Source organism: Gossypium hirsutum, chromosome A06 (assembly GCF_007990345.1).
Source record: "Gossypium hirsutum isolate 1008001.06 chromosome A06, Gossypium_hirsutum_v2.1, whole genome shotgun sequence".
Lineage (NCBI taxonomy): Eukaryota > Viridiplantae > Streptophyta > Magnoliopsida > Malvales > Malvaceae > Gossypium > Gossypium hirsutum.
This window is the reverse complement of record NC_053429.1, coordinates 19,188,815-19,214,934: the sequence shown is the minus strand read 5'-3', so window position 1 is coordinate 19,214,934 and position 26,120 is coordinate 19,188,815. Positions and strand designations below refer to the sequence as shown.

Below are 26,120 nucleotides of genomic sequence, written 5' to 3'. Positions count from 1 at the left end.
GCCTTAAATCATTACATATTCGGCACATTAACTAAATAAAATTTACATTCCCTTTACCATATTAATTTAACTCTTGGGCATATAAAAAGGAATCAAGCTTAAACACTTAAGAACTTACCTCAAATGTTGCCGAATGATTACAACGACTATTCGATTACTTTTTCTTTTCTCTTATCCGAATTTGCCCCTCTATGCTCTTGAGCTTAAAATTTAAAGATTTTAAACTAGTCATTATTCGACTATTCAAGCATCACTTTCAAAATATAATATATATATTCAACTTTCACACCTACTGATCATAGTAAGCTCATAAGAAATCAATAAGCAACTCATTAACAAATTTTTGTCAATGTTTACCACATAATCATAATTTCACTGCAAGCTATCTTCCTGAGCAACAGTCACTAAATCATTTATAACTGGAGCTACGAAACTCCAGATCAAGTTCCGTTAATTTTCTCTGAAAATAGACCCATATATATTTTACCCATAAAATTTTCAGGATTTTTGGTTTGGCCAATCAATACCAGATTTTTCTTAAAGTTTCCCTTATTTCACTGTTTGACTAATCTGACCACTCTTCACTTCGAATAAAATTTCTCATTGTAAAAAATTCAAAATATTTTCTCATTTATTTCATTTGAAACTAGACTCATTTAAGAGTCTAAGCATTTAAACTTCATCTTATAACCATTTTTTTTACAATTTATAATGATTTTATGAAAACAGAACAGAGGATCTAGAAGTCATTCTGACCCTGTCCCACATCACTTCAAATATCTCATCATCGGCAATTATTTTTCTTACACGGTTTCTTTTATAAGAAACTAGACTCATTAAGCTTTAATTAAATAATTTATTCAGCTTCTAAATCATCTCCCATAATTTATGGTGATTTTCCAAAATCACGTTACTGTTGCTGTCCCAAGCAGATTTATTACCAATTCACTCTTTCACACTACCTTGCATGCATGTTATTTAAACATGCATATCACAAATCAATCATCACATACCTATAACTTCACTTAAGCATAATCTTCCTTTCATCATTTTAAGGCACAACATTACTCAATATTATCCAAGTTCACATTCGGCCATAATACACACAACATGTTAGCCGATTTTTCCCCTTAGCATCTAAGGCACATACATGCTCATTTGCTTGGCTCAACTTAATCTATTCTCCATTTTTCATCAAAAGAACATGAAACAACAACCATTTCTCTCATTTCCATTCATGACCGAATGCTCACAACATAACCAAATATCAAAAATATGCTTCATGGGTTAAGGCAGAAACAAGAAAAACCCATGAACATCAAAATAGAAGCAAAGCACCATGAACTTACCTTGGATTTTCTTCCCCAAGTGACCGAACATTCAAGAGCTCTTTTCCTCTCCTTTCTCTTCCATTTTCGGCTACCATGAACAAGGATGGACAAAACTTTTCCTTCACTTCCTTTTGTTACTCTTATTATTCTAATTACCCAACAATTTATGACACAAAATGGCATATAATATTTGTGCCATACTCATGCCATAATTTCAATAAAAAAATTTGCACATGTTGTCTACCACCAACATGATGGCCGGCCACTACATGTAAAATGGGAGGTTTGACATGCAAATCCTCCTATTTTACACTACAAATTATTTGGCCACTACAATTTGGCCTATAGCATTTTCAGAAATTTTCACATAGGTCCTATTTCATAATTTTACTCTCAAATGACAAAATCAAAGCATGAAATTTTCACACATGCACTTTCACATATAATAAACACAGAATATAAAATTTAATTATTTTTGTGACTCGGTTTTGTGATCCCGAAACCACTTTTCGACTAGGGCCAAATTAGGGCTGTCACAATCGCGTTAACTCGATATATGGATCCCCCTATTAGATTTGACTCTAATATGGTAGATTTATGTCATCTTATTTCTAGGATTGCATGCAACTCCACTCAATTATGCTAGATCTACTCTTAAACAGGGTTATTCCTCCTTTGATTCAAGCACATCAAACATGGATTAATAATCTAGAAATATTAAACTAAAAATTAAGCACACATAATTGAGAACAAGATCCAAGTATTTATTGCATAAAAATAGAAATCAAATAACAGAATCCATCCTAAAGTTCATCTCCCTAGGTATTTGGAGAACTAGTTCATGATAGCAAATAAAAACATCTCAAAGATAATATAACCACAAGAAATAAAGAAATTCCTAATAAACTTCAAAGAAATCAAAAGGAGATCTTCAATCTTAATGGAAATTTGTTTCAGATTCGGCTTCAATTGTGTTTTTTGAGTTGTTTTCTTCAATATTCATTGACAACTCACTCTCATATTCTTAGCTTTGTCATATATATGTCTTAGAATGCCCAAAAAAACCTAAAAATTGTGTTTTCTCGCATGTTTAGAGTGCGATTCGTAAAATCCACATGGTCTAGCACATGGTCGTATGGCAGCCCGTGTGACCCACACGACCGTGTGTCCAACCCGTGTGGAATGGCCTAGCCCATGTGGTTCCTGAAACTTGCTTCGATTTTTTTATTTTCTATTGTTTTTCAATCATTTTTTGCTCTTTTTGCTCCCAAATGCTCTCCCAAGTGTAAAAACATGAATTTAAAGGATTGAGAGCATAAAATTCACCATTTTAAATCAAATAATATCCAAAAATGCATTTAGAAAGAAGCTAAAACATGTTACTTTTGGCATTTATCAATAACTTCATTTTCTTATCTCACATCCATTTTCACCATTCCATATCAATTGCCACTTTACACAGTCCTTATTGTTGGCATCAAATTTAGCTTTCACCAATGGACCATAATTTTGTTTCCATCCATTACATAACTTCTTTTTTTGTACTATCCTAGTCATCATCTTGGTCCTAATATCCTCAAGCATTTTGATAATTCTTTTGAACCTAGCTTCAACAATGTTTGAATTAAAGGCTTTATATAGATTGTTGTCAACTATATCTGATTTACAAGTAGTCCCCAAAAAAGCCCTAGTCCACATCTTTGGAGACTTTCTCATCAAACTATCATAAGCATCATTATCTTTCTTCTCTGTGATACACATAGTTCCTCCCACTCCCTCTCAGTCGTGGACTTCACAATCTATCAAAAATCATACTCATATGATTTCCTTAGCTTCCTCCTTGACCAATTTGCAAACACGTACCTCGCACAATTCCTATGTTCCACCCTTGGCAGTATATCAGAAATTACAATCCCAAGGCCCTAATTGTGTCATAATAAACCAGATAGATTGTTAGAAAAATATAGTTAATAATACTTAACAGAATAAAAAGACAAGACCAAAACCAAATTAGTTAATTCACTAATCTTCTGTTGGTCACTACTAATTATGTACCCATACCCATCTTCTAAGCCCAAATCAACTGATAGAAGACTAAGAAACTAGACCCATGAATCAGTGCACTCCACTTCAACCATAGCCCATGCAATAGGGAACATTTGGTTGTTTACGTCCCTTCCAACAGCTACGAGAAATTCACTTTTAAATGGGCTTTTTAGGAAGCAATCATCTAGCCCAATAAGTGGCCTACACCTCACTTTCCAACCTCTCTTTAGTGCATCAGAGCATACATAAAACCTCTTAAAATGAGGAGGGGAATCTGTTGTCGCCCTTTGAACAACCATTTTTATTATGTTGTCTGGCGTTTTTGACCTTAACTCATGAGCATACTCTCATAACTAGCCAAATTCCTCCTTAGATTTTCCAATAATTTTCTCCTTCACTATTTTCTTAGCTCTATAACAACAGTCAATGCTCACATTTACATATATCTCTGAAGCACATCTTCTTTGAATTTCGCTCAGGAAGATCTTAGGGTGATCCTTGATAATTGCTTCAAAATGTTGAGCAATCATAGCAGCAGTCACCATTTTATTCTTAAAACTAGCCAAAAAATTGTGCTCCTCCTGAAAATTCTTAATTTGCAAACACTTGGCAACAGGACTGTAGCTAGACAAAATTCTCTACGGACAGTTAGGGGAAGCAATGCACTTCACAGCAACCCTTTTCGGTTCATTCTTAAGAAACTCCAATTGTCTTCTACATTCTTTAAAGTAGTTTCGAATTGCACTCTTAAATTGTTTGCTATCCTTAAACAACATTCCCAAACTAAATTTTAACGGATCAAGCTGGTCTTTCTATAAGGGAAACTTACTTGTCTTTCTCTCACCATCTCCATGTTCTTCATCTTTATCTGACCTAACCAAGTTGCCATGTTCATCTGAGTCATATACCTCAGCCTCATTCCCATCCTCCTCTTCTCCACTAACTGCAATAGCAACATTGTCCATTCCATCTGATGTTGCAAAATCAGTAGCATTTTCATCACCAAAAAATAATCCAAAACCACTACCATTATCTTCTCCAATAGTTGGTCCTAAACTCATCTTCCTACCATTAAACTCATCTTCCTACCATCATACTCATCTGCCTCAAACTGTGTAGCAGTCACACCCTCCCTATCAGCTTTTACCCCTTCAACGTCGCCCTGCCCAACAGCTTGTACCCTTTCTACATCATCCTCCCCATTAGCTTCTCCCCCTTCAGCATCACCCTCTCCATCAGCTTGTACCCTTTCAACATCACCCTCCCCATCAGCTTCTACTCCTTCGAAATCACTCTCTCCAGCATTCAATAGTAACATATCATCTTCAAAATCACTCTCCCCAACAATCAATAGTAACATATCTCCCTCATGTTTAACATATAGGATAATCTCCTTAAACTTAACTCAAAAGTCTAACATAGCTATTGTGGAAGTGTCATCATAAATCACCCTTAGATTATTTTGCAACCCTACTGTACCAGGCTCATGAAAATATATTAACATGACAGTGTGAAACCCTAACCCAATTTTCAATATTTTACATAATTCAAAATAGGATATTGCGCTTGGGTCCTCTTTAAGCCTAATCACTTCCCCACTTACATATCTAACATATGGATCCTGTAAAAAGTGCCCACCCACGTGCAAAATAAGGTATTATTTCTCATCCCACGACATCTGTAACCATAAACAAACAATTTACTCAGCAAAAACCAGCAAAAAAATAAAATAAAATCCAAAACAAGACCACTTCTTTGAATACATCAACAAGCACTAAGACATTACTAAAAGTAAACAATAGAACATAGTAGGCATCCTTCTTTTTCGATATTCAAATATATTTGAAAAGCTTTTTGCTTGGAATTATTGTTTTTCTATGTAGTTCGGTCCCTACATCTTATACCTCATTATCGCATAAAAAATCGATAACACTAACAATTTTCAACCACCACTATTGTTAAAAAAACCCATTTTTGTGGCAATGGAAACTACAACAGACAACAACATAACATTTTTTTACTTTGGGTATCTAAATTATACCAAATTAAAAATAAAAAAACCAGAACATTTTCCCAAAAAACCCAATCAAAAATCACCTACCTTTCAATTTGGGTTACAAAGTCTGTCCTAATCATATCAATCTTTGGCTCCCCCTCCTTCCCCTAAGATTTCTTTTACAATCAAACTCTTTTGTTGTCGTGAGTTTCTTGAATATTGGAAATTGTTGAAGCTTTTCTTTTTATTGTAAGAGTTTTAAGGATTCAACGACGATTGGGAATTATAGTTTTTAGGGATTTCACGATTTGGGATTTATAGTTTTTTGGGATGATTTGGTATTTCACGATGTGAGGTTATTTTTTTAGATTATTTATTTCTTTTTAATTTTATATTTAATTCTTTTTTTGACACGTCATCTTCAACTTGGCATGCCACATAGACAGTTTTGTTGACCGATGCTTAACTAAAGGTCAACTGGCATTTCCCGTTAAAATTGGACTGAATTGTAGAAAAATCGTAACGTTAAGGGCCATAATAAATAAAAGGTCAATGCAACAAAACCAAAAACCCCTAAACGTTAAGAGTATTTTTTGCAATTATGCCAAGTATTTTTTGCAATTATGCCAAATATTTTTTTGGGGATAGAGGTAACTTGTAGTTCTTTGGGTATTTTTTTTTTCAAAGGAAATACGCACTTGATATTATTTCAGAGATGGGTTTTTTGGGAGCAAAACCCGCAGGATTCCCAATAGAGCAAGATTATAGATTGGCACATGCTATAAGGGCGGTTTTAACTGATCCTAAGTTGTACAGACTGTTAATGGATCATTTGATTTTTTTGGTAGTGACCAGACCTGATTTAGCATACTCGGTTCATGTATTTATCTTAGTTTATGCATGAGTCGAGGCAGGAGCATTGGGACGCAGCTCTACGGATTGTCCAATACTTAAAAGGCTCTCTTGGCCAGGGAGTTCTATTAAGATCTGATAGTGATTTGTCCTGATTCATATTGAGCTACTTGTCCGTTAACTCAGCATTCACGTACTGGCCAGTTGTATTTTTGGGATAATCTCCTATTTCTTGAAAAACTAAGAAACAACATATTGTTTCCTATTCTTCTACTGAGGATGAGTATAGGTCTATGGCTTTTGTCACTTGTGAGTTCAAATAACTGAAGGCCTTGCTATTGAGCTTAGGTGTTCATCATCCTAAAGCTATTTTTTTATTTTGTAATAGTCAATTTGCGTTGCATATTATACAGAATCTTGTATTTCAAAATCATACTAAAATATTGAAATGGATTGTCACTTTGTTATCGGATGCAATCCAAGATAGGTTGATTGTGGCTTCTTTTGTTCTAGCCTCAATTCAATTGGCTGACATTTTACAAAGGTGCTTGATAAACCGCAATTTGAATATCTTCTTAGCAAGTTGAGCATTTATTATCTGCATGCTCCAACTTGAAAGGGGTGTTAGGATATTATTATTGCGATATATTTAATAAATATATTATTATGGGATATTATCTTTGTTTAGATATATTGTATATCTTTTAGGCATATATTTAGGAATATATTATATATCTTTCCTATAAAATGATGTATACTTTTAAGCTTTATAAATAAAATGGGATTACCTTATTCTTGTCTATATTTAAATATTCCTAAAACATATCCCACAATAATAATAATAATATCCTTAACACATTTACATGTCATTTATTTGATAAAAACAAAACAAAATAATAGTCAAGTCCATCTCTAATAATCCTCTCAATCACATTCGCCAGAACAATTTTTTTCGACGTTAGACTCGTCAGTAGCCTCACCGAATTGTTTTTCCTAACCCTCACTTCTTTCTAATCAGGTAGCTCGTTCGTCACCTTCCTCTTCGGGAGTAGTCCGTTTCGGCTATGGACAGAGAAGCTGAGGTGGAAAACAATGGTACGACAGTGAGAGCGAACCGTTGCGGAGCTGGAAATAGAGAAACATACGGAGGGCATTCCCATTCCGCAAGATTTAACTATCTCTTGGGCCTTGCCTCCTGGCAGCATAAACATTTCCTATTACCAGCAAAATTGATAAATCCACACCTGCATAGAGAATATCAATATTACCAGAAGCATGAATGGATCAAACTTAAAAATTTTGCAAAGCAGAAGCTTACCAAACAAAAATATAAAAGTCTCTCCGAATCCATGACAAGTATTCCATCAGCTATATTTAAATTTCTTTTATTGTGATGGAATTTCAAACGGCTCCGTTTCGTCCCTTTACTTACCATCTTGTTGATTTTCAATTTTTTTTTCTTCTTTTTCCCCTCTTGTCTCACACACAAATTGGGAAACATTGTTCATAGTGAAACTTTAATATGTTTGAAAACTGAAGAGCAAATATAACACTATTCCCAGCTCCGTTTCTGCAACAGTTCCACTCCCACTATTGCACCGTTTTTGCCACCTCAGCTTCTCTGTCCATGGCCGCAACGAACTACGTCCAGAACAGAAGGTGACAAACGAGCTACTCACCCAAAAACAAGAAAGGATTGTTCGAAAGAAGAAGAATATGACGACACCGCCAGCAAATCCGAAGACGAGAAAAGAAAAGATTACTAGAGATGGAATTGGTTTTTATTTTGTTTAGTTTTTATCAAATAAATGACATGAAAAAAATAATAAATTCCAAAATCCTTACCATCAAGCTAACAGCCACACCAGTGGTGCAGCGTTAATTACATAAAAGATTACTAAAATCATTAATAATAAGAGTAGTATTTTTTACACGTTTTTTAGTATATGAGTTAGTAATAAATTAATTCAATTAACAATATTTAACTATTTTCATGACTTCTAGCAATAACCAAATGAGAAGATTCCTAAGAAATAAAGTATGGAAAAATGTCTTGCTTTGTGATCTACAGACAATGTCATGGAAGTTTTGTATGATAGAAATCTGCCCTTGAATCATCGCAATTGGCTCAATTCTGCGTTTAACTAACGATTGCAGGTACAAAGTATGGACCTTTTTTTAACTCAGTCACCAAAAAATTAATCCTTGACAGCCACAAAAATGCAAAATATAGCCCACATATTATTGGTTGAAACTTCCCTGCATTTCAATACACAAGTATTTCAAGGTAAAACATTTATGAGTGTATATTTCCATCCCCAGAATAGAACAACTTCTTGCGGCAGAATTTCCCAGCATAACTAGACCTTTACAAGCTTAAACAGAACTGAGAAACAGGTTCACAATTAATTCTCAGGGTCGATTTCTTTTCCAAGGAAAATTTTATAAATATTGAAAGGTCATATGAATGCAAATTGGGAGGGCAGTCTCTGCTTAGCTACTAATATGATGAATGAACAAAGGAAACAACCCAACCTCCACAATTTCCTCTTGTTTTGCGACTTGATTATTGAACCACATCATACAGGAACGATTTCTTTTGTTTTGCAACTTGATTTTCGAACCATGACATACAGGAATGATTCCAAGAAACTGAACAAAATTAGTTAAAAACGATAGTCATCCCTAACCATACACTGAGAAGCACTGCAAAGCAGGACGCCAAATCAAAGTTCTCAAGAAGTAAATACCAGAAGCACCTCAGAATCATTTAGTCCCTACCGTGGTATCCAAACAAGGTGTGCAATTTTTACGCAAAAGAATCTCAAGTTTATAATGAATTCAGAAATGCTTAAACATGATAACTGAAGAGGCCAATATATGAACAATTAAACCAAATACCAGTAAACAGCTTGAGTTACAATGATAGCAACTAAAGCAAACGTATACTCAAGCCTAAAGTCTACTTTCCTAGAGGAGAAATTACAAAAAGAACTTATGTCTCAATACAAACATGACAAGATTCCTTATGCGCCCATCCAGTATATCAAACTTTTTATATAAAGCAAGTTGAGATGCATGAAAAACTAAATCAAATGTAAGCTTTAAACTGCAGGGGATGAACATTACATAACATGAGCACTGCCAAGCTTTAGGCAATGTCCTAGAAATAATGACTCGCCTTCCCTAAGAGAACGAAAATAAAGAATGTAGATATTTTCTCTTGCAAAAATAATTGTAAAGAAAAATATAAAATGCCTGGAAAGGTTTATGGTGAAGACTAGACAAAGGTTACCTCAGTGGCAATGCAGGTTTATCAGAACATGGCAGATGGCAATCTAGCATTGAATCCCAGGTATATAGGTCTTTCAATCAGGAAATCCAAGAGAGCAGTTTACCTGCAAACATTGTAGATTTCTTACTAGGAGAAAGGAGGAGAGAGAGAGAGATATAGAAGAGTGCAATGCAAAATTGATTACAAATAATGACTTAAAGCATAACCTAGTGCGTGTAACACTGTGAGAAGTCAGTACCCTAGAAGGACAGTAAAGAGAAGCACAAATTTGATGCAACAACCTTTTAGTTCGAGTTAATAAATGCAGCTGATAGTGAGAACCTGCAACTTCAAGTATTAACCTAGGAAAAAATACAGAACTAATAGTCCCCCGTCAGTATCACAAATCATCTTTTTCTTGAATTGAACATTCTTACCTCTTATCCTTAGAAGAGAAATTTCTTCATAAACAAACCTCAGGAGAAATTACCACATCTCATATAACTTTGAATGGCCATTGCAGTTGGGAAGTGAAAATGAAAACCAAGAAAACAGAAAATCAGGAAAGAAAACCCTACAAGATTACGTTTATAAGGTATTTATATTGAACAAAAATAACTAATTTTATTGAGAATATAAATTTTATGTACAATCTGAGCATTACTTCTGATTTGTAAAGGCTACAGCCAGGATACATTTTTGCTAAGACATACTAGTAGGAACAAAAGATCTTTACAGTCGAAGTCATCAACTTAAGAGAAAAATTCAAGATATCCAAATGGGTTCACTTGAAAATCAACTTCTGTGGGAGTCTATAAAGAATCTGTGTAACCTAATTGTGGACCGGACAGCCAAGCAACTATCCATGTAACAGTAATCTCTTGATGACAGTGATTATGTTTTTGTTTGTCAACGGTATAATGAACAAGACTATACAAAGAAAGCAAACTCAAACCATCATATTCAAGTCAGAAAGATCATCCATGGGAATTTCAAGGCCCATGAAATCATGATCTTGTAATCCATCATCATCAATGTTTAACCATGAACCCAAATCTTGTCCTGGTAGCTGCAAGTCATCCAGTACATCCAGGCCAAAATCATCTTTTTCTTTGGCATTATTATTGATAGTTATCTCATTTGACTTTGATATGGAGGTTGATGGTTTGGGGTGCTCTGACATCTCACCAAGAATGCCGTTCACAGAAACAGATAGTTGAGTCATTTTCTGCTTAGGCTTTATTTTTAGTTTCCTTTCCCCCTTCACATTGGATGCGGGTCGACCAATCTTATTAGTTCCATTTCTAGGTAAAACCTCTCTACCAAGTCCCTTTCCATCTCTGTCTCTCTCACTCCTCTTTCCTTTTGTACTGCTTGACAAAGAACTCCCAATGCCTGGCTGAACACTAGAAGCACCAATAGTACCAGCAACTACATCCTCGAGCGATAACTCTCTCTTTTTCACCTTGTTAGACCATGAGTCATCTTTAACAGTGGTTTTCACCTTGTTAGACCATGAGTCATCTTTAACAGTGGTTTGGTCGGATAATCGGTTTGTGGGTGGAAGCAGATCAACAGGATAGCTATCCCCACTTTGACCTGCCAGAGTTGTTTTGTGTGAGAAGACAGAGCAAAAAGTACCAATGAAGAACATCTTAGAGATGATTACATTACATGGGATGGAACACACATGAATAGACACAACTAGACATGAAGGAATTAAAGTGTATGCTCTCAGTCTTTCCATAGGCACCACAGTAAATACCTGAAGTTCTACCTTCCAGAGAACGGGTGAAGCTGTAAGCACATGGCTTCCCAGATTCGCCGCCATCTGTAGGAGTATCTACTGGTCGTGCACCATTTAGCCGGGAAGATCCAGAAACAAAAATGTCCCTAAGCATGGGCTCATCGAAACAGCTCTTGCCTGTATCTTCAAATTTATGATATTGATCTAATGTTCGTTTAACAAATGCTAAGGCAGCTTGCTTGATCATTTTGTTACTGGAACTCTTCCCACCAGTAGCATTAGGACCCCAACAACTCTATTAAAAGATAATGGATAAATTGTCAAAAATAGAACACCAGCATGATACTGAAAAATTCTCAGTGGAAAATGAAAAGCTGTAACATAAACAGAGAAAACCAAGCCCCAACTACCCATTCAGTTCTTAGCATTTTAACTATCTTTGTCATCCATGTAGCTAAAGAGAGAACAGAAGAGTTATTAGCTAAAGCTCTGATGGCCAAATACTTCAAAGGGCTTGTAAAAAAAAATCCAAACCCCAGATACTCAAAGGTTAAAAAATAATAGATTCTTGAGAACGTCAAAGCATATATACTGGGAATGGGGAGGGGAAAGTACACTACCTCAGTTTTTCAACCACATACACTCAGAGTCAAATCAGATTCCAGATATAAGATAAGGAGGACTGGAGAAGCATTATCCACTTGAGCTAATATAACGGCCAAAAGAATTTTCTGGACCCATCTTGAGATGTTGTCTCTTCACTATCTGATTATTTTAAGGAGTTTGAACAACCCAATAGGAGGTAGTTCACTCCTGTGATATAGAAGATTTTCACCAACTTTGACTCAGTTAAGGTTAATAATATAGTCAACCTGCCCATTTCCATTTTTTTCTTGCTTTGTTAGGTTTAGTCCAGCCAGACAATTATTTCCTTGAAATCCTGTGACTTTATTCTAGACTAAAGATAGGATTTCTATATCCTTATGTTAAAGGGCTTTTGTACAGACTTGGTTCTGTGCATTCAAGATATTAAACATTATCATTATGGGTGTGCCCAAATGAAAACCAAAACGAAAAGGAGATTGGATATTAGGAGAATTACCATGTACTTTTCATAAGCCATCGTGACAAGCTTGTCAAGAGCATTTTGTTCAAATTCCCTATATAAAAAATTATATGCTTATACATATACCAGGTACCAATGACTTTATGTTAAAAGGAAAATGAATACAAAACTATCTGGAGAGAAAGGATAAAACAATACTTCTCCTGAAGTGCCCTTATTTCTGAGGCAGCTTTCAACAGTTTATCAAGCAAGCCTTTCTTCCTTGAAACCTATTGCATTCACATCAAAATTATAAATTGAACTTCTCAGAAAAAGTTTTAAACCTTATGTTAGAAAGTCCAACAATTAAATATAGCGGTGTGGCATGGAAGAAAGATAGAAATCGTTGAATATCTAAAGGCAATTATCATAAAATTACAGGTGAAAACAATACTGCGAAGAAAAAAGATAATATAAATACAAGATTACATATTGGAGCCTCAATAATTCCTTTGAGAAACTACCTGTTCATCAAGCTTCTCCTCTAGCTTACTAACGTCCTCACAGATTTCATCATCATCCATCTGTGTTATGTCAGGCTGAAAAAGAGTGAAATACGTAAAGTTAAATACATTAACAATCTTAATGTCAAGGCTGAAATAGAACAAACCAGACACACAAGCATAACAGTAGTCAGAAAAAACAAGCCCTTTGAGATAATGAGAAGATGTCGTGGGCATACATGCACTATTTGACAACCAACCATTCAGATAATGATGGAAATGGAGATCAGATTGCTACATCATGATATTGATTTTGAAACAACAAAGAGCGCAAGAGAGAGATAATTGCCAAATCTTGGATGAAATAATATCAAAAGATAGGGATAATGCAGCATTTAATATAAATATTCATGTAGAAGTAGACCAACCATTGGTTCTAAGAAGATTCCGATACTTTGAGCCTCCAAAAGGATTTTCTCATTTATCTTCATACCCTCGTACTCAAATTCTGAACAAACCATATCAGGCATTGGTTTGTCTAGAAATGTGACATTCAGGGAATGACTAAAAGTTGAGCCAATTCCTGTCTTTCCCACCATATTAATTTCAGGATCATCGCATTCTGGCTTCCCAGATGTCCTATAACCATTAAAAGAAGCATGCTCAGTAGATTGGAAATTAACGATATGACTCAAACCATTAGATCCCAATTCTCCATCCATCTGAAATCCAGCTCCATATATGTCAAATTGGAGGTCTTCATTTCCACTGTTACTATCTTCTTCTGGAATTAGAGCTGCTAAAAATCTCTGACAGAGGGGTATCAGATTATTGTCCCTTTTATCCAAAAACAACTGCTGTGAAAGGAGTTCATCATTAGATGTTACAGCAGCAATTCTGCCAGCTCTTTCCTTTTCAAGCAATCCACATCCATTGGAGATGGTACTACAACCATCTGCAATAGAAGGAAGGGGTGTTGATCCCGGTCTTGTTTCATGATTTCCCTGAAAGATACAAAACAGTTTAGAGAGACCAAAATATTTGTGAAAAGATGTATTTGAGTACCAAAAACAATTGATGGAAGTTCAATAAGAAACAAGGCGCTTCTAACTATTCACGAAAAAAGGTGCATTCAGAAAAGATAGTGTTACAAGGATGAGGTTGAAGAGAACACTCATTATCTAATGTTAAATAAATAATTTTGAAAAGGTAACTTTAGGATTGCATAACAAAATAAAATAAGAGATGAATTCTTGAAAATTAATCACATGGTTAGCCATCAATGCCTAACATAAATCAGCAAGTCAAGAGGAACTTATTTATCTCATGCCTTTGCTCAAAAATTGATAACAACATAAATAAAGGCAAGAACCCATGCCTCTCCTAGAGGAAATGGAGGGTAAAGGTTTAGGTTCAATTCCCCTCTCCCCTACCTTATTGAAAAAATTTCACCCACCGTGGTAAAAAAGAAACATAAATTGCAACCACTAATTCATATTAAGCATTTCAATAAATATTTAATCCAATAATATTTTCCAATGATTTTTTTATTCCTTAAAAAGGGAATATATTAAAGGGTTCTGGTACCTGCTGCTTCAAATAGGCAATATCTGCATCAGATATGAAACCAAGAAAAGGCTCCATCTGCCTCCAAAAGGAGTTGGGAAATGCATGGGCTGCAATGCAAGTAAAATCAACCAATGCGAGTAGAAATTTCAAACCAAATAATAAAAAAAAAAATAAAAGCCCAAAACTTCAACAAAAAAATGACCAAAAATTTCAGAAGACACTACCAGAACCAACAAGAGCATTTACAGCAGCTACTATCTCTTCATGCACGTCCTCCGAACCAACTAAAAAAATGTACCAAAGGCAATTAGAAGCCATGTATATGTAATCACAGATTTAGAACTTCAGAAAATTTTGTTAAAGAGTGGATATTTTAAAATCCAAGTAAATTTCTTAGTTTTAAGTGTAACTACCAAGAACATCTGCAGCTGCATTCATTGCCGCATGCTTCTGGCGCGAATAGGCCTTGCGATCAGTGAGCTTCCTAGTTGGAGGACGACCGGCCTTGCTGAGAGAATGTTCATGAAACTATGAGATTTCAATCACAAAGAATAACAGTTCTAGACCACAATAAAAGAAATATTATTGGAGAGAAGGTATCATGTGGTCACGTAGGAAGGAAAATATTAACCTTTCGGTCTTATCCAAGCCGAGCCTGGCACTTCTGAGCTGCTTTGCTGTTCTCACATTGCCAAACTTCTCAACTGTCATTGGCATAAGAGACCTTGTAGAAGTAATATCCCGTCCAGTCCTCCCTTGTCGACGTAAACCATCTCCAATATCTTCTCCAGTCATCAGCTTATTCTTTCTTGATGACAAGACCAATGTGGATACTTTCTGAACATTCTGTCCAGATTTCTCATCTATTTCATCAGACTTTTTCACCTTTTCTTTAGATTTAATTTCAGCAGCCCCAGACTCCTCACTCTCAGAAAGAGTAGCAGAAGATAAGGCATCACCTTTTAGTTTAATTTGTTGCGGAGAACTGCTCGAGAAGCGTCTAGCAAATCCTGATCCAATCTCATTACCGGCCATATCAGACACAGTATCCAATGATGGAGTTTCATCATTATTTGAAACAAAAGGAACAATATTTGTTCGTCTTGCAGTACGGGAGCTCTTCTGTGGTCTCTGGCTGGCCCAATGGGCAACAGGTGGTGATGAAGACCGAGCTGATGCTGTGCGCTTGCGATTAGTAGCTCCACCAGCAGTAGGTGGTTTATTTGTACAGTGAGAAAGCTCCCAGTCATTTGATGCTGTTGCTCTATGAACGACTGGTGACAACTTTGGTGCAACTCCAGTGCCTGATCGTGGACCACGAATAGATGCATTCATTTTGGTGCTTGAAGTAGGACTGGCTGAATTAAATTCATCACGAACACTCATCCTGCTCATTGTATAGAACAAAGGATATACAAATAAGTATACATACAGCAGTATGGCCCAAACAGGAAAAGTACTCCAAGTGCCTCAAATAAAGATGCCCCAAATGACAAAAACAAAGGCTCTATAAAATCCAAATTTTACAGAGAAATTTACACTAAAAAATGGAAAACAAAATATTCATCAAGAAAATAAGCATACTTGTTAGTGGCTCTGAGATTCACTCTCTCTTTATCAGAAGCAACGGTACGGTCCCTCCTATCATTGAGAAGAGAACTAGTGTCCGGGTCAGTCCTAGGAACAGATGACCTTGGACCCAAGCCTGACTGCTGCGAGATGCCTTCAGGTTTTCCAACCCCAACAGATCCATTAGCAATTCCTGACCTATAACAATTTATAGTTATTAATAGAGAATCAAGAATAAGATACATCAAAATGTTAAAAATAAACGAAAACGAAGGTTCAATTCACAAAATGCTCCGAGTAGAAGGTTTGAAGAAATTTTCTAACAAAAAAACCCCTAATAAATTTCCATACAGCCACCATTATGATCATCTATTAAGGAAATTACATCTCGCTATACTGTAGCAAAGGCCCTAATAAGATTTCTTTCTTTATGCATCTGAAAATCATGCACTTGGATCTTAATCAGAAGATAAGTCAAATCAAGATTGAAGTTACCTCTCAAGCATTATCTTTCAAGATGGCTTAAATCATATGGTTTACTGTTCAGATCTAAAACACAGTTCAGAAAACTTAGTGGCTCTAACATCAAATATTTGCAATGGTAAATGCACATTTAAGGCGTTAGTTTAGATGTCCTGTGCACTAAAGGCATAAGCAACTCAGCTTAATCTAACCCCCCATATCATGCATTCAGATGATTTAGATCTGAACCAAAACAGCATGCCAAATAAGGACAATAGAGCATAGGATGATAAAGTGTGGCTACAAAAGATAAATGAACATGAAAGAAAGAACATAGGATTACCAAAAATATAGTCACTCACCCTAGCACTATCATTAACACCATGCTAAAAATAAAATAGAAACTCAAAAATAAATATACAACTGGAAGGGGGATCAAAAGGAACCTCAGAAGTTTAAAATATAAGCTTGACATCTATAATTCAGTATATCCTCCACAGCATAGCAAATAAAAACAAAGATGAAGAAAGATTGCATTTCCAGCTGATAAATTATGTTATAACAGAATACTGACAAAACCTGCTACCACAATCATTATTATGATTCAAGCCCCTTATTCCCACAAATCTCATGGCAGTGGACTGGAAGTATTGATTATAATCAAGTCAATTTTTTAAAACCACACAGGATGTTGAACTGATGTGGCCCTAGATTCAACCATTTCAACTAGGCGATCCCATCAAAGAAGGTTGCTACAATCAGAAGCATGATTTTGAATAAGCACTGAATATAGTAAATATTTAACAAAATAATGGATTTGACTCAATGCTTTAGCCAATAATGCAAAGGTAAGTGATCAAAGGTTCATATCTCACCACTTAAAACTATTAGTAAGTTTACGTTTTGGTCACTTAACTTCAAAAAGTTACAAAATAGTTACTGAACTATTTGAAACTTTTCTAAGTCACTAAACTATTCGAAAGTTTTTGTTTAAGTCACTCAGTTGTTTATTTTTTAAAAAAAGAAAATCCAACTAGCGAGCTCTAAGCGACGATTTGACTATCGGTATGATGGATCAATACCCATGAACACGACTTATATTCAAGTCGATTGGTTCAGGCAGTGCAAACAAAGAAGGCCGTGCAGCAGCGATTATAACAGCCCTGTGACTTAAATGAAAACTTCTGAATAGTTCAGTGAGTAACATTTTCAAGTTGAGTGACCAAAACATAAAGTTACTAATGCAGCAGCAATTATAACAGCCTGGTGACTTAAATGAAAACTTCGGAATAGTTCAGTGACCATTTTGTAATATTTTCAAGTTGAGTGACCAAAACATAAAGTTCCTAACAGTCTGGTTTGACTGACTGATTCTTGACAAGTCCAGTCAGCAACTGCAATCTAGTTCTTCTATGATTGTTAAAGTAAAATCTTCGAATGATAACAAACATGAAATTTAAAATACTCAAGGGTGGTTGTCCTCCAAGCACCCCATGTGCAAGCACTTAACAGATTTTATTAAGGCAAGCATTCAGATCTATGTTACTCAAAGTTGAGTGTGTCAGACACAAGTACTTGTCTAACATGGGTATAGTCAAACATTTCTAAGTTTTTCCATAAATTTGTAGGATCCTTGGAGGTCCTATCGCTATATGGACTCAGACACAAGTAATTCAACAAAAATGAAGAGCCGAAGAAAAAAAGATTCAAATAATAACCATTTGGCATATGCACAATAATAGTACTTTTAGCAGACCTACCTGAACCCATGGGAGTCATTACTTAACCTTGATCGAGCATCAGAAACAGCCCTTTGCTGTATTCCCTGTTTAGATTCTCGATACCCTTCAAGTTTAGTTGATGCCATACTTGGAGATACATCAGGTTTTATCCCAGAACGTTTTTTCTTCATCTTTGTCTTTTCCCATCCATCAACACTGCCTGATAAAGTTCGATCTTCACCCTGAACTGAGCCACTATTTGAAACCCTGAGCATTTCCTTATCTCTATCTGCATTACCAGGCTGCCTGACTAGAGCATTATTCCGCATATCCATCTAGATTCATTAGAACAAATGTCAATTCTTCTCTTCAGGAGATACTAATGCAAAAAAGGAGAGCCACATGCAAATTGGGCACCAAGCCACCAAGATGAGACCAAAGATATCACAACTATGCAGAAGTGTAAGAATATGAGATGTAAAACCATATAGATTTTACTGCTTGTGTAAAAGAGAAAGTTATGAAGATTCTTGTAACAGAAAACAGGTTTCCTAGAGCTCACTTACGTACTAACTCAATGATTGAAATGCAAAGGAAATCAATTGAACAGGAAGAGTAAAGAGAACAAACCACCCACCACCACAAGTTGGATCAAAAGAAAGAAGTGTGGTTTGGGTTCAGTGACAAATGGAAAAGAATCAACTACTAGCATAGAAAAATGAAGGAAACACCAGAGAGAAGAAATAAGAGAAGCAGTAGTGACAACAATAATTAAATTTGGACTTGGCACTTTTTGAACCCGATCAAACTTGAATATGGCAATGAAATAAAATAGACATTGAGTAAGTTTACAGAAAAACTTATATCAGGCCTAATAGCAGATATGGAATCATAATATTAACAAGACAGAAATGAATAGAGATGGAAAATATCAAAGATACAAACCCTGACATCCACCAACGAAGTCCGAGTACGTTTATTTGGAATAGTACTTTTAGGCCTTTCCTCAGACTTCTGCTGTTCAAATTCAAAACCTCCAGCAACAGAGTTATTATGCATTCCCATCTTACCAATGGTAGGGCCCAAGACTGACCGATCACCAGATAACAAGGCATTAGGCCGGTCATTAGAAAAGCTTTCTGATCGAGATCGCTTCTTAGATGGTATGCTAGGGAAAAACTTGTTGAATACTGATAAGGCTTCATTGAAAGTTTTCACGCGCTCCCTGTTAACTGATTCACTTTAATAACTAATGACAACTTCGATCTAAAATGCAAAATTTATGAAGAATACCTTGCTTTGACTGAGCAATCACGTAGACCAGTCTTAACTCGTTTGATTTCTTCTGGAATAGGAGAAGGCAGCAGCTTGCCTTTTGACAACATGGTAGTAGATTCATCAGCAGAAATTCCAAGAGCAACATTAATGTGCCGTTTAAAGTCTCCTCGACGATTAGACTTATGATCAGCAGCAACCACCTTGGGATCAAAACGCAAGCACTGGAAGAAGCTGGATACATCTCCTTGGGCTGCTACTGAACTGCTTCTTGACATACTTGGCAGAGAAGATAGAATCTGATTCTCCATGGTCTCACGAAAGCTACCTGATCTGTCTAATTGAGCAGCTAACAGGGCTCCACGCTGCCCGCTGGTATACAGTGGCCTGTCTGGGCTACCAGAAGACAGATCAAACTTGCTGGACATCGCCATTGCATCAGATTTTGCAAATCCACAATTTTACAAGGCCAATAAATACAGCAGTGCATTACAATATTGTAGAACAATAGGACATAAAGGCTGATTTAAACTCTTAACAGACTACTAATCTGCAAAGGAGAAAAAAACTAAGGATAAGCATGTAAGTTATCTACTAGAACAAATCAATTCAAAGCTACCTCAAAATACACACTGTTCTATGCTTAATGCACAGTTGCACACACAGAAAATACAACTAGAAGTAACAGATTAAAGTTAAGTCATAAATAATCAATACTAGTTATAAAGAAATTCAGAGGCCATGGAACTAAGATGACATTGATCACCGTCCACAGCGAGTACGATTAATCTTTTTACTGTCACGTTACAAGAAAGGGGTTCCCAAAGGTTAGAGAAGGGTACTCCAGTAGCTTGAATTTACTTTTTCAATTCATGTTGAAAAGTGATCAATTTGCATGACTAAATCAATAATGACCAGATAATTTATGGATGCATAGTAAATATAGGGATTTATATATATAGTTGAAAAAGTAACATAGAAAAGGCACCTCAAATAAATGCAATAAATGAAAGAGTGAATACAAGTAGACAGCAACAACAAAAAGGAAACCTTTAGAAAACAAAGGCGACAACAAATCTAGTACAAATGGCTGTCACAAAAAGATAATGTCAATTGAACGAGACTCGTAATAGTTTGAGCAAAAGCCCAAAGCCCAAGCATGAATAGTGGACGAGACTCATATTTAGGGTATTCTACAAGCCTCACACTCAGTAAATAATTAAAGACAAACTAATATAACATAAAATGCCTTGAATATAAATAGGGTTTTGTAAAAAGGTCCCCAAAGGACAGACTTCAATGTTATCATATTAACTTTCAAAAAAAATGTTATCATATTACGTAATATTTTCTCCAATGCATCAGAATTCATTTCATTAATAGTCGACTACTACATTTAAAATAAATAATCTACTATAATAGTTTACTTAAGGCACATGCCAGTAAAACCCATATGAAAGTAAAATCATGATTGAACCACCAATTCAATTTACCTTTTATTTAAATAAGTTTCTAAACTGTATAACTCCTTTATGTAAATCACCTCTCATGCATCAAAACAAAAATTGCTACTAAGGCTGTTTGCCCATCTCTGCAGCACAAATTTAATAAAACAAACATATCAGAATCAGAATCAGAATCAGAATCAGAATCAGAATCAGAATCATGAATCAGAGATTGATATAAAGTTAGAAATCAGGGTTTATGTGTGGAAAAACCTTCTACAACCATATCATTAACACATTATGACTTAAGATAGAATCATAGTTCAAAAAAAGTTAGCCCAACAAATAAATTTCAGCAAAATAACCAAACTCGAGCAGCTGAACACTGCCATTTATTTTACTATACCTCCAGCTGAGCAACAGACTAAAAAGATATATAATATATATCAATAAATTAAATATCAATCTCACCGAGATTATAACTTAAGATAACCAACACTACTTAACTGGCTGAACTCAATGTGATCTCAAATGGAGGATACTTATAGATCATAGTAGTCGGTAAGAAAGCATTCCCATTTGAATTATTCCCTAATCGTTGCTCTTGTGTTCCTAGAATTTTTTACCATGGCACAAGGATACGAATAATTGCCTTCAACTTCACTTTCCTTACTTAAATTAAATCCAAGCCAAGATTGAAACAAACCAGAAAAAAGCGAGACAAAATATTATCTCAGTTAAATTCCTCAATGTTTCTTCATTTTTTTGACTAATCAACATAATCTAGTTTCATCAAATGAAATGCTCCGTTTAACACAGTAAAGCCAGTTTAAGCTCAAAAATTACCAATTTATCCTCTAATTCCTCAAGTTTACATCTCAATCCTACTTAATTCGTCGAACCTCAGCAATTGAACAAAATAAAAAATTAAATACTAATACAAATATGCAGAAACCCCTAACAATTAAATCAAAACGAAAATTAGAGAATAAAACTGAAATAAAAACTCAATCAAAGAAACAAAAAAATAAATTGATCAAGAAAGTAGAAAAAAGAAAACCCTAGAGCTTGCAATCAAGAATGTGAGTAGAAATCTACCTTCGATGAATCGCGAGAAGAGGTGACGAAGGAGGGTGTAATTTTTTAGCAAGCTAATTAGATTGTTTAACTTAGGGACACGATTTTGGTTTACGTGATTGATTCCAAGCTCAAAACTGAAAGTGGAAAGTTCGTACATGGCCATGGAGGTGGAAAGCGAGCCTGTATTTTGATCGGCAATGAAATCTGGTTCAGTTAAATGACTATTATGCCCATGGTTCGCTGTCCTTGGGATGCAAAGATGTCGAGTTTCTGAACGGGAGCTTTTGGGTAATAACGAAAAAATATATATATGTTGAGCCGGCTCCTAACCTAAGACAGCTTGTGCCTCGTGGCCTTGTCCTTCTCTTTGTGAAATTTAATTGGATTATTTTATTGACTAGTGTCTTAAATATTTTTTTTATTATATTAAGTAAATTATTGTCTTTAGTTAATTATAACTCTATTCAAATCATTTTTATACTAATATAAACAAGTTTCAAAATAAAACACTAGATTCATTTTGATTAAAGAAAATATTTAAAAATCTTTTCTTTGTTTTTTGTTGACAAAATTGCTAAATTTAGATGAAATTAAAATATTTAAAGGTGAGAAATTTTTGCAATTTGATATAAAAAGAAAAAAATAATTAAGATAAATTAAAGGCTATTAATAAAAAAGTTAGTTGGATGTGAATTAATCAGCCATCACGTAATTGTAATGGTAATATAAATAATCATTCTCATAGTAAATGCAATAATTTTTCATATCCAATCATGAAACTTCAGCAACTCAGTTTAATTCATCTTGGCTTAACTTTTTCTATTTATTGTATATAGGCGTCCGAGGTCTATTTTGTAATCTAACCTGCTCAGCTCGGCCACCTCACAAGGCCCACACAAGCTAAGCGATAATATGCCAATTCACACTTTCAATTTGGTATTTAAGTTTCTTTTGTCTTAATTTGGTATTTATATTTAATTTTAATATTCAATTTAATACTTCATGAATATTTAACATATGTACTCTAATAAAAAATACAGGTACTTAATAAAGATAAAAAAAATTTAAATATCAAATTAAATATTATAACCAAATTCAAGTATTTAACAAAGACAAAAAAACTCGTATGACAAATTGAACATTGAATGAAAACTTACATTAAGTGTTAATAAAATTAGATCTAATTTTTTCACTAAGGTTTTTTTTTTTGAAAATATTACCAAAACTAAATAAATGCTATCAAAATTATTACCAACAATTTTTGCATTATATTAAAAATCACCAAAATTATTTTAAAAAATTATATTAAAAGTTACCTAAAATATGCGGTTCCGCATGCTGACACCTATTTAATTACCACTGTCAAGGAATGGATTGTTATTAAGCAGACTTGAATGCCCAAAAATATTTACACTTTACTTGATCCACGGGGAATAAAATTAAGGTTCAGGAGTTTCTTGTAAGTGTAGCATAGCATACACTCTGGTCACAAATTTCAATTTTTTAAAAAAGTAAATAGAAAAATGTTGGCAAATCCATAAATGGAAATTAAATCAGGAATAATCTTTATTGCCATACCCCAAAAGAATAACAAGCAAACTACAGAAAAGATTCCTAAATCAACACTATAGAAAAGCAGTGGAAGATGTACCACGGCCGCCAAGCCCATGGTGCAACAAATTGTGAGCGATGTGATCTCTAGCTTGTCCGGAAGCCATGGACCTTATATTATTATCGGGGATGACCTCATCGTCGAAAAGCTCGAATTTAAGCTCCGGATCCATCACCTCGTTTCTCATCTCACAGATATTATGCAAAACGCAGCAAGCTCCAAGCACGATCGGCAACTCTTGAAGCTTAACCTCGGTTCTCTTTTGTAAACACGACCACCGCCCTTTCAGCCTCGCGAATGCCTCCTTGGCCACCTTTTCAATCTCCCCGATTTTCTCATTGAAAGCATGTTGAGCCCAAGTGAGGTTTTGGTGACTGTAAGGAACCAAAACCCAGTCCATTAGTGGGTACCCTTTGTTGCCTACGACGCAAACGTCCTTCAAATGTCCCCTTGTGGCTCTTTGGTGAAACGCTGATTTCTCTAAAATTTGATCATCGGACATCGAACCGGGCCACCCAATACATAAGTCGGTGAAAGCTCCGGCTTGGTCGACAACGCCTTGAAGGGTAATGGAATACGAATTTTTCTGGTTCCTCTCCGTGTGTTTTTTGTTGAAATACGCTGCGACGCTGACTTTTGGTGCAATGATGGGAACGTGAGTAGTGTACATTGAACCGCCCACGTTGGGGATCCCACTGGCGGACTCGAATGCTTGTTTGATACTCTTCATTTTGTGTTCGTCAGGCCATTGAACGAATTTGGGCATTAAAACAGTTTTAATTGCGGCACAAACCTCTAGAACCAGCTTATGACAAGTTGAAATCCCCAACCCGAAGCGCTTCGACACCATCCGAAGCGGTTCACCCGTGGCCAACCTCCAAATACAAACCGCCACGCGCTGACGAACTGGGATCGCATCTCGAAGCATCGTGTTCTTTTTCGTAACTGCAGGTTCGAGCTCCTCGCAGACCATATTGAATGTGGCTTTGCTCATACGGAAAGCGCGTTTAAACTCCTCATCGGGGAAATCTGGGTGGTTACACTTAGTCCACCAGTCCTTGGATCGGTCTTTTACCCATAACCGCCTTTGCTGACCGGATCCGCTACCCGATTGCGATGGACCCACATTATCGGACCCGGCTGAAACCGTCGCAGCCGCAGCGGGTGAACCAGATTTGCGGGCGCGTTTGTTACTGGAATTATCCAACTGGTTCATTTCAGAAAACTGGTTTTCAAAATACCCATTCATTTCCTGAACATTTCCCTTGTAATTGGCTTGGAAGAAAGCACTATCTTGATCAGAGTTAGTCACCCATTGATACTGCTCTTGCTTTGCTTCCTCATCCAACATCAAAATCGAGGAAAGTATATCACCAAACCCACTCTTTTCGCTAACAAGAGATTCCTCAAAGTCTTTTCTACCCCTCTTCTTGGTGTTCCTGTTGAACCCAGTTTCCATATCCAGAAACCAAGAGAAATCGCTGTTGTAGTTGTTGTTAAAAGAAAAATCTTCGGGAGAAAGAAATGTGAAAGACCCGATTTCCATGTAACTAAACAAAGGTTGATTTTGATTGAATGCCGCGATTGACGAAATGGGAAAAAGGTAAGTGTGATGATCTGAAATTGGAGATGGGAACGGAGGGTTTGGGTTTACTTTATATACGTATCAGCTCACACGGTTAGCTAGAAAGGAGAAGCGCGTGGGAAGGGCATGTGTGAACGCGGTGGCCTTTGACGCTGATTTGACTTTCTTCCCTTTTCTTTTTCCCATGTGCAATTTTATTTTTTATTTTAAAAATAATGACGCTACTCGGTATAGTGCGCAGACGTTTGGGCATAAGGAAAGTTGGGGCGAAGGTTCGTTAAAAGGGAAAGGGAAGTGTAGGAAGACAAAGAGAAGTTACTGAACTCAAAAGCAAAGGGGGAGGAAAGAATAAGGATAAGGTTATCCCTATTCGCTCCTTGGCCAATAAAACTGAAAAGGGAACTACTTGACCTACAAATCTAGAAAAAGGTCGTAATTGTAGGGCCCCCTAGTACAGAAGAAGCGCGCCTTTTTGTGTGTGCAATGTCTAGAAGAAGCTTTAAAGGTTAAAAGCTCTTTAATTAATACTAAATTATAAATAAAAATCAATTGTTTATGCAAAGAGCTAATTAGATGTTGCCACGTAATTAGTTAATTAATCATTATTATTAATCCTTTGATTATTATATTTATAATATGAGTTAATCAAAGAAAAATTTTAAAAATAATTCTTGAATATCACCATAAGAAAATGCATTTTAAATTCAAAACAAATCATATATCATGGCACTTAGAATTTAAAATATTAAAATTTTCAAATCCTCAATTTTGCTATTTCAACAAAGTTTCATTCATATTATATATATATATATGTATATATATTGGAACTCTTTTGATTAACTTGATTGTTAAAGGATATCCACCATTAAATTTACCTAAAGAAGAAATGATAAGTTTTTATTTGAAAAAATCTCTTTTTAGATATAATATGTAAGTGTATGATGTGAGTGCATCAATACTAACACTCTAATTCTACATTATCAATATATATGATGTAAATATATTATA

General features: G+C 35.4%; 2 protein-coding genes across 7 annotated transcripts; both read right to left on the bottom strand.

Moving 5' to 3' along the window:
• Positions 1 to 10,103: 10,103 nt before the first annotated feature.
• LOC107897720 (uncharacterized) lies at positions 10,104 to 22,186 on the bottom strand. Of its 6 annotated transcripts, none has more exons than XM_016823268.2 (16): positions 21,934 to 22,186; positions 20,884 to 20,981; positions 19,409 to 19,940; positions 19,061 to 19,340; positions 18,155 to 18,450; positions 15,948 to 16,130; positions 14,995 to 15,750; positions 14,777 to 14,871; positions 14,588 to 14,647; positions 14,382 to 14,470; positions 13,223 to 13,798; positions 12,816 to 12,890; positions 12,511 to 12,581; positions 12,349 to 12,406; positions 11,265 to 11,541; positions 10,104 to 11,098 (listed from the first exon to the last, which is right to left on the bottom strand). In XM_016823268.2, exons 3-16 carry the CDS (start codon positions 19,822 to 19,824, stop codon positions 10,449 to 10,451), a joined length of 3,882 nt encoding a protein of 1,293 aa, XP_016678757.2. In that variant the 5' UTR covers positions 19,825 to 19,940; positions 20,884 to 20,981; positions 21,934 to 22,186; the 3' UTR covers positions 10,104 to 10,448. The 6 variants fall into 6 exon arrangements, with proteins under 6 accessions (XP_016678757.2, XP_016678759.2, XP_040971214.1 ...); XM_016823270.2 differs by having other exon boundaries at positions 11,277 to 11,541; XM_041115280.1 differs by having other exon boundaries at positions 19,409 to 19,810.
• Positions 22,187 to 23,457: 1,271 nt separating this feature from the next.
• LOC107897721 (protein ALP1-like) lies at positions 23,458 to 25,183 on the bottom strand. The gene has a single exon (XM_016823271.2). The coding sequence runs from the start codon at positions 25,071 to 25,073 to the stop codon at positions 23,541 to 23,543; it is 1,533 nt and encodes a 510-aa protein (XP_016678760.1). The 5' UTR covers positions 25,074 to 25,183; the 3' UTR covers positions 23,458 to 23,540.
• Positions 25,184 to 26,120: the final 937 nt, after the last annotated feature.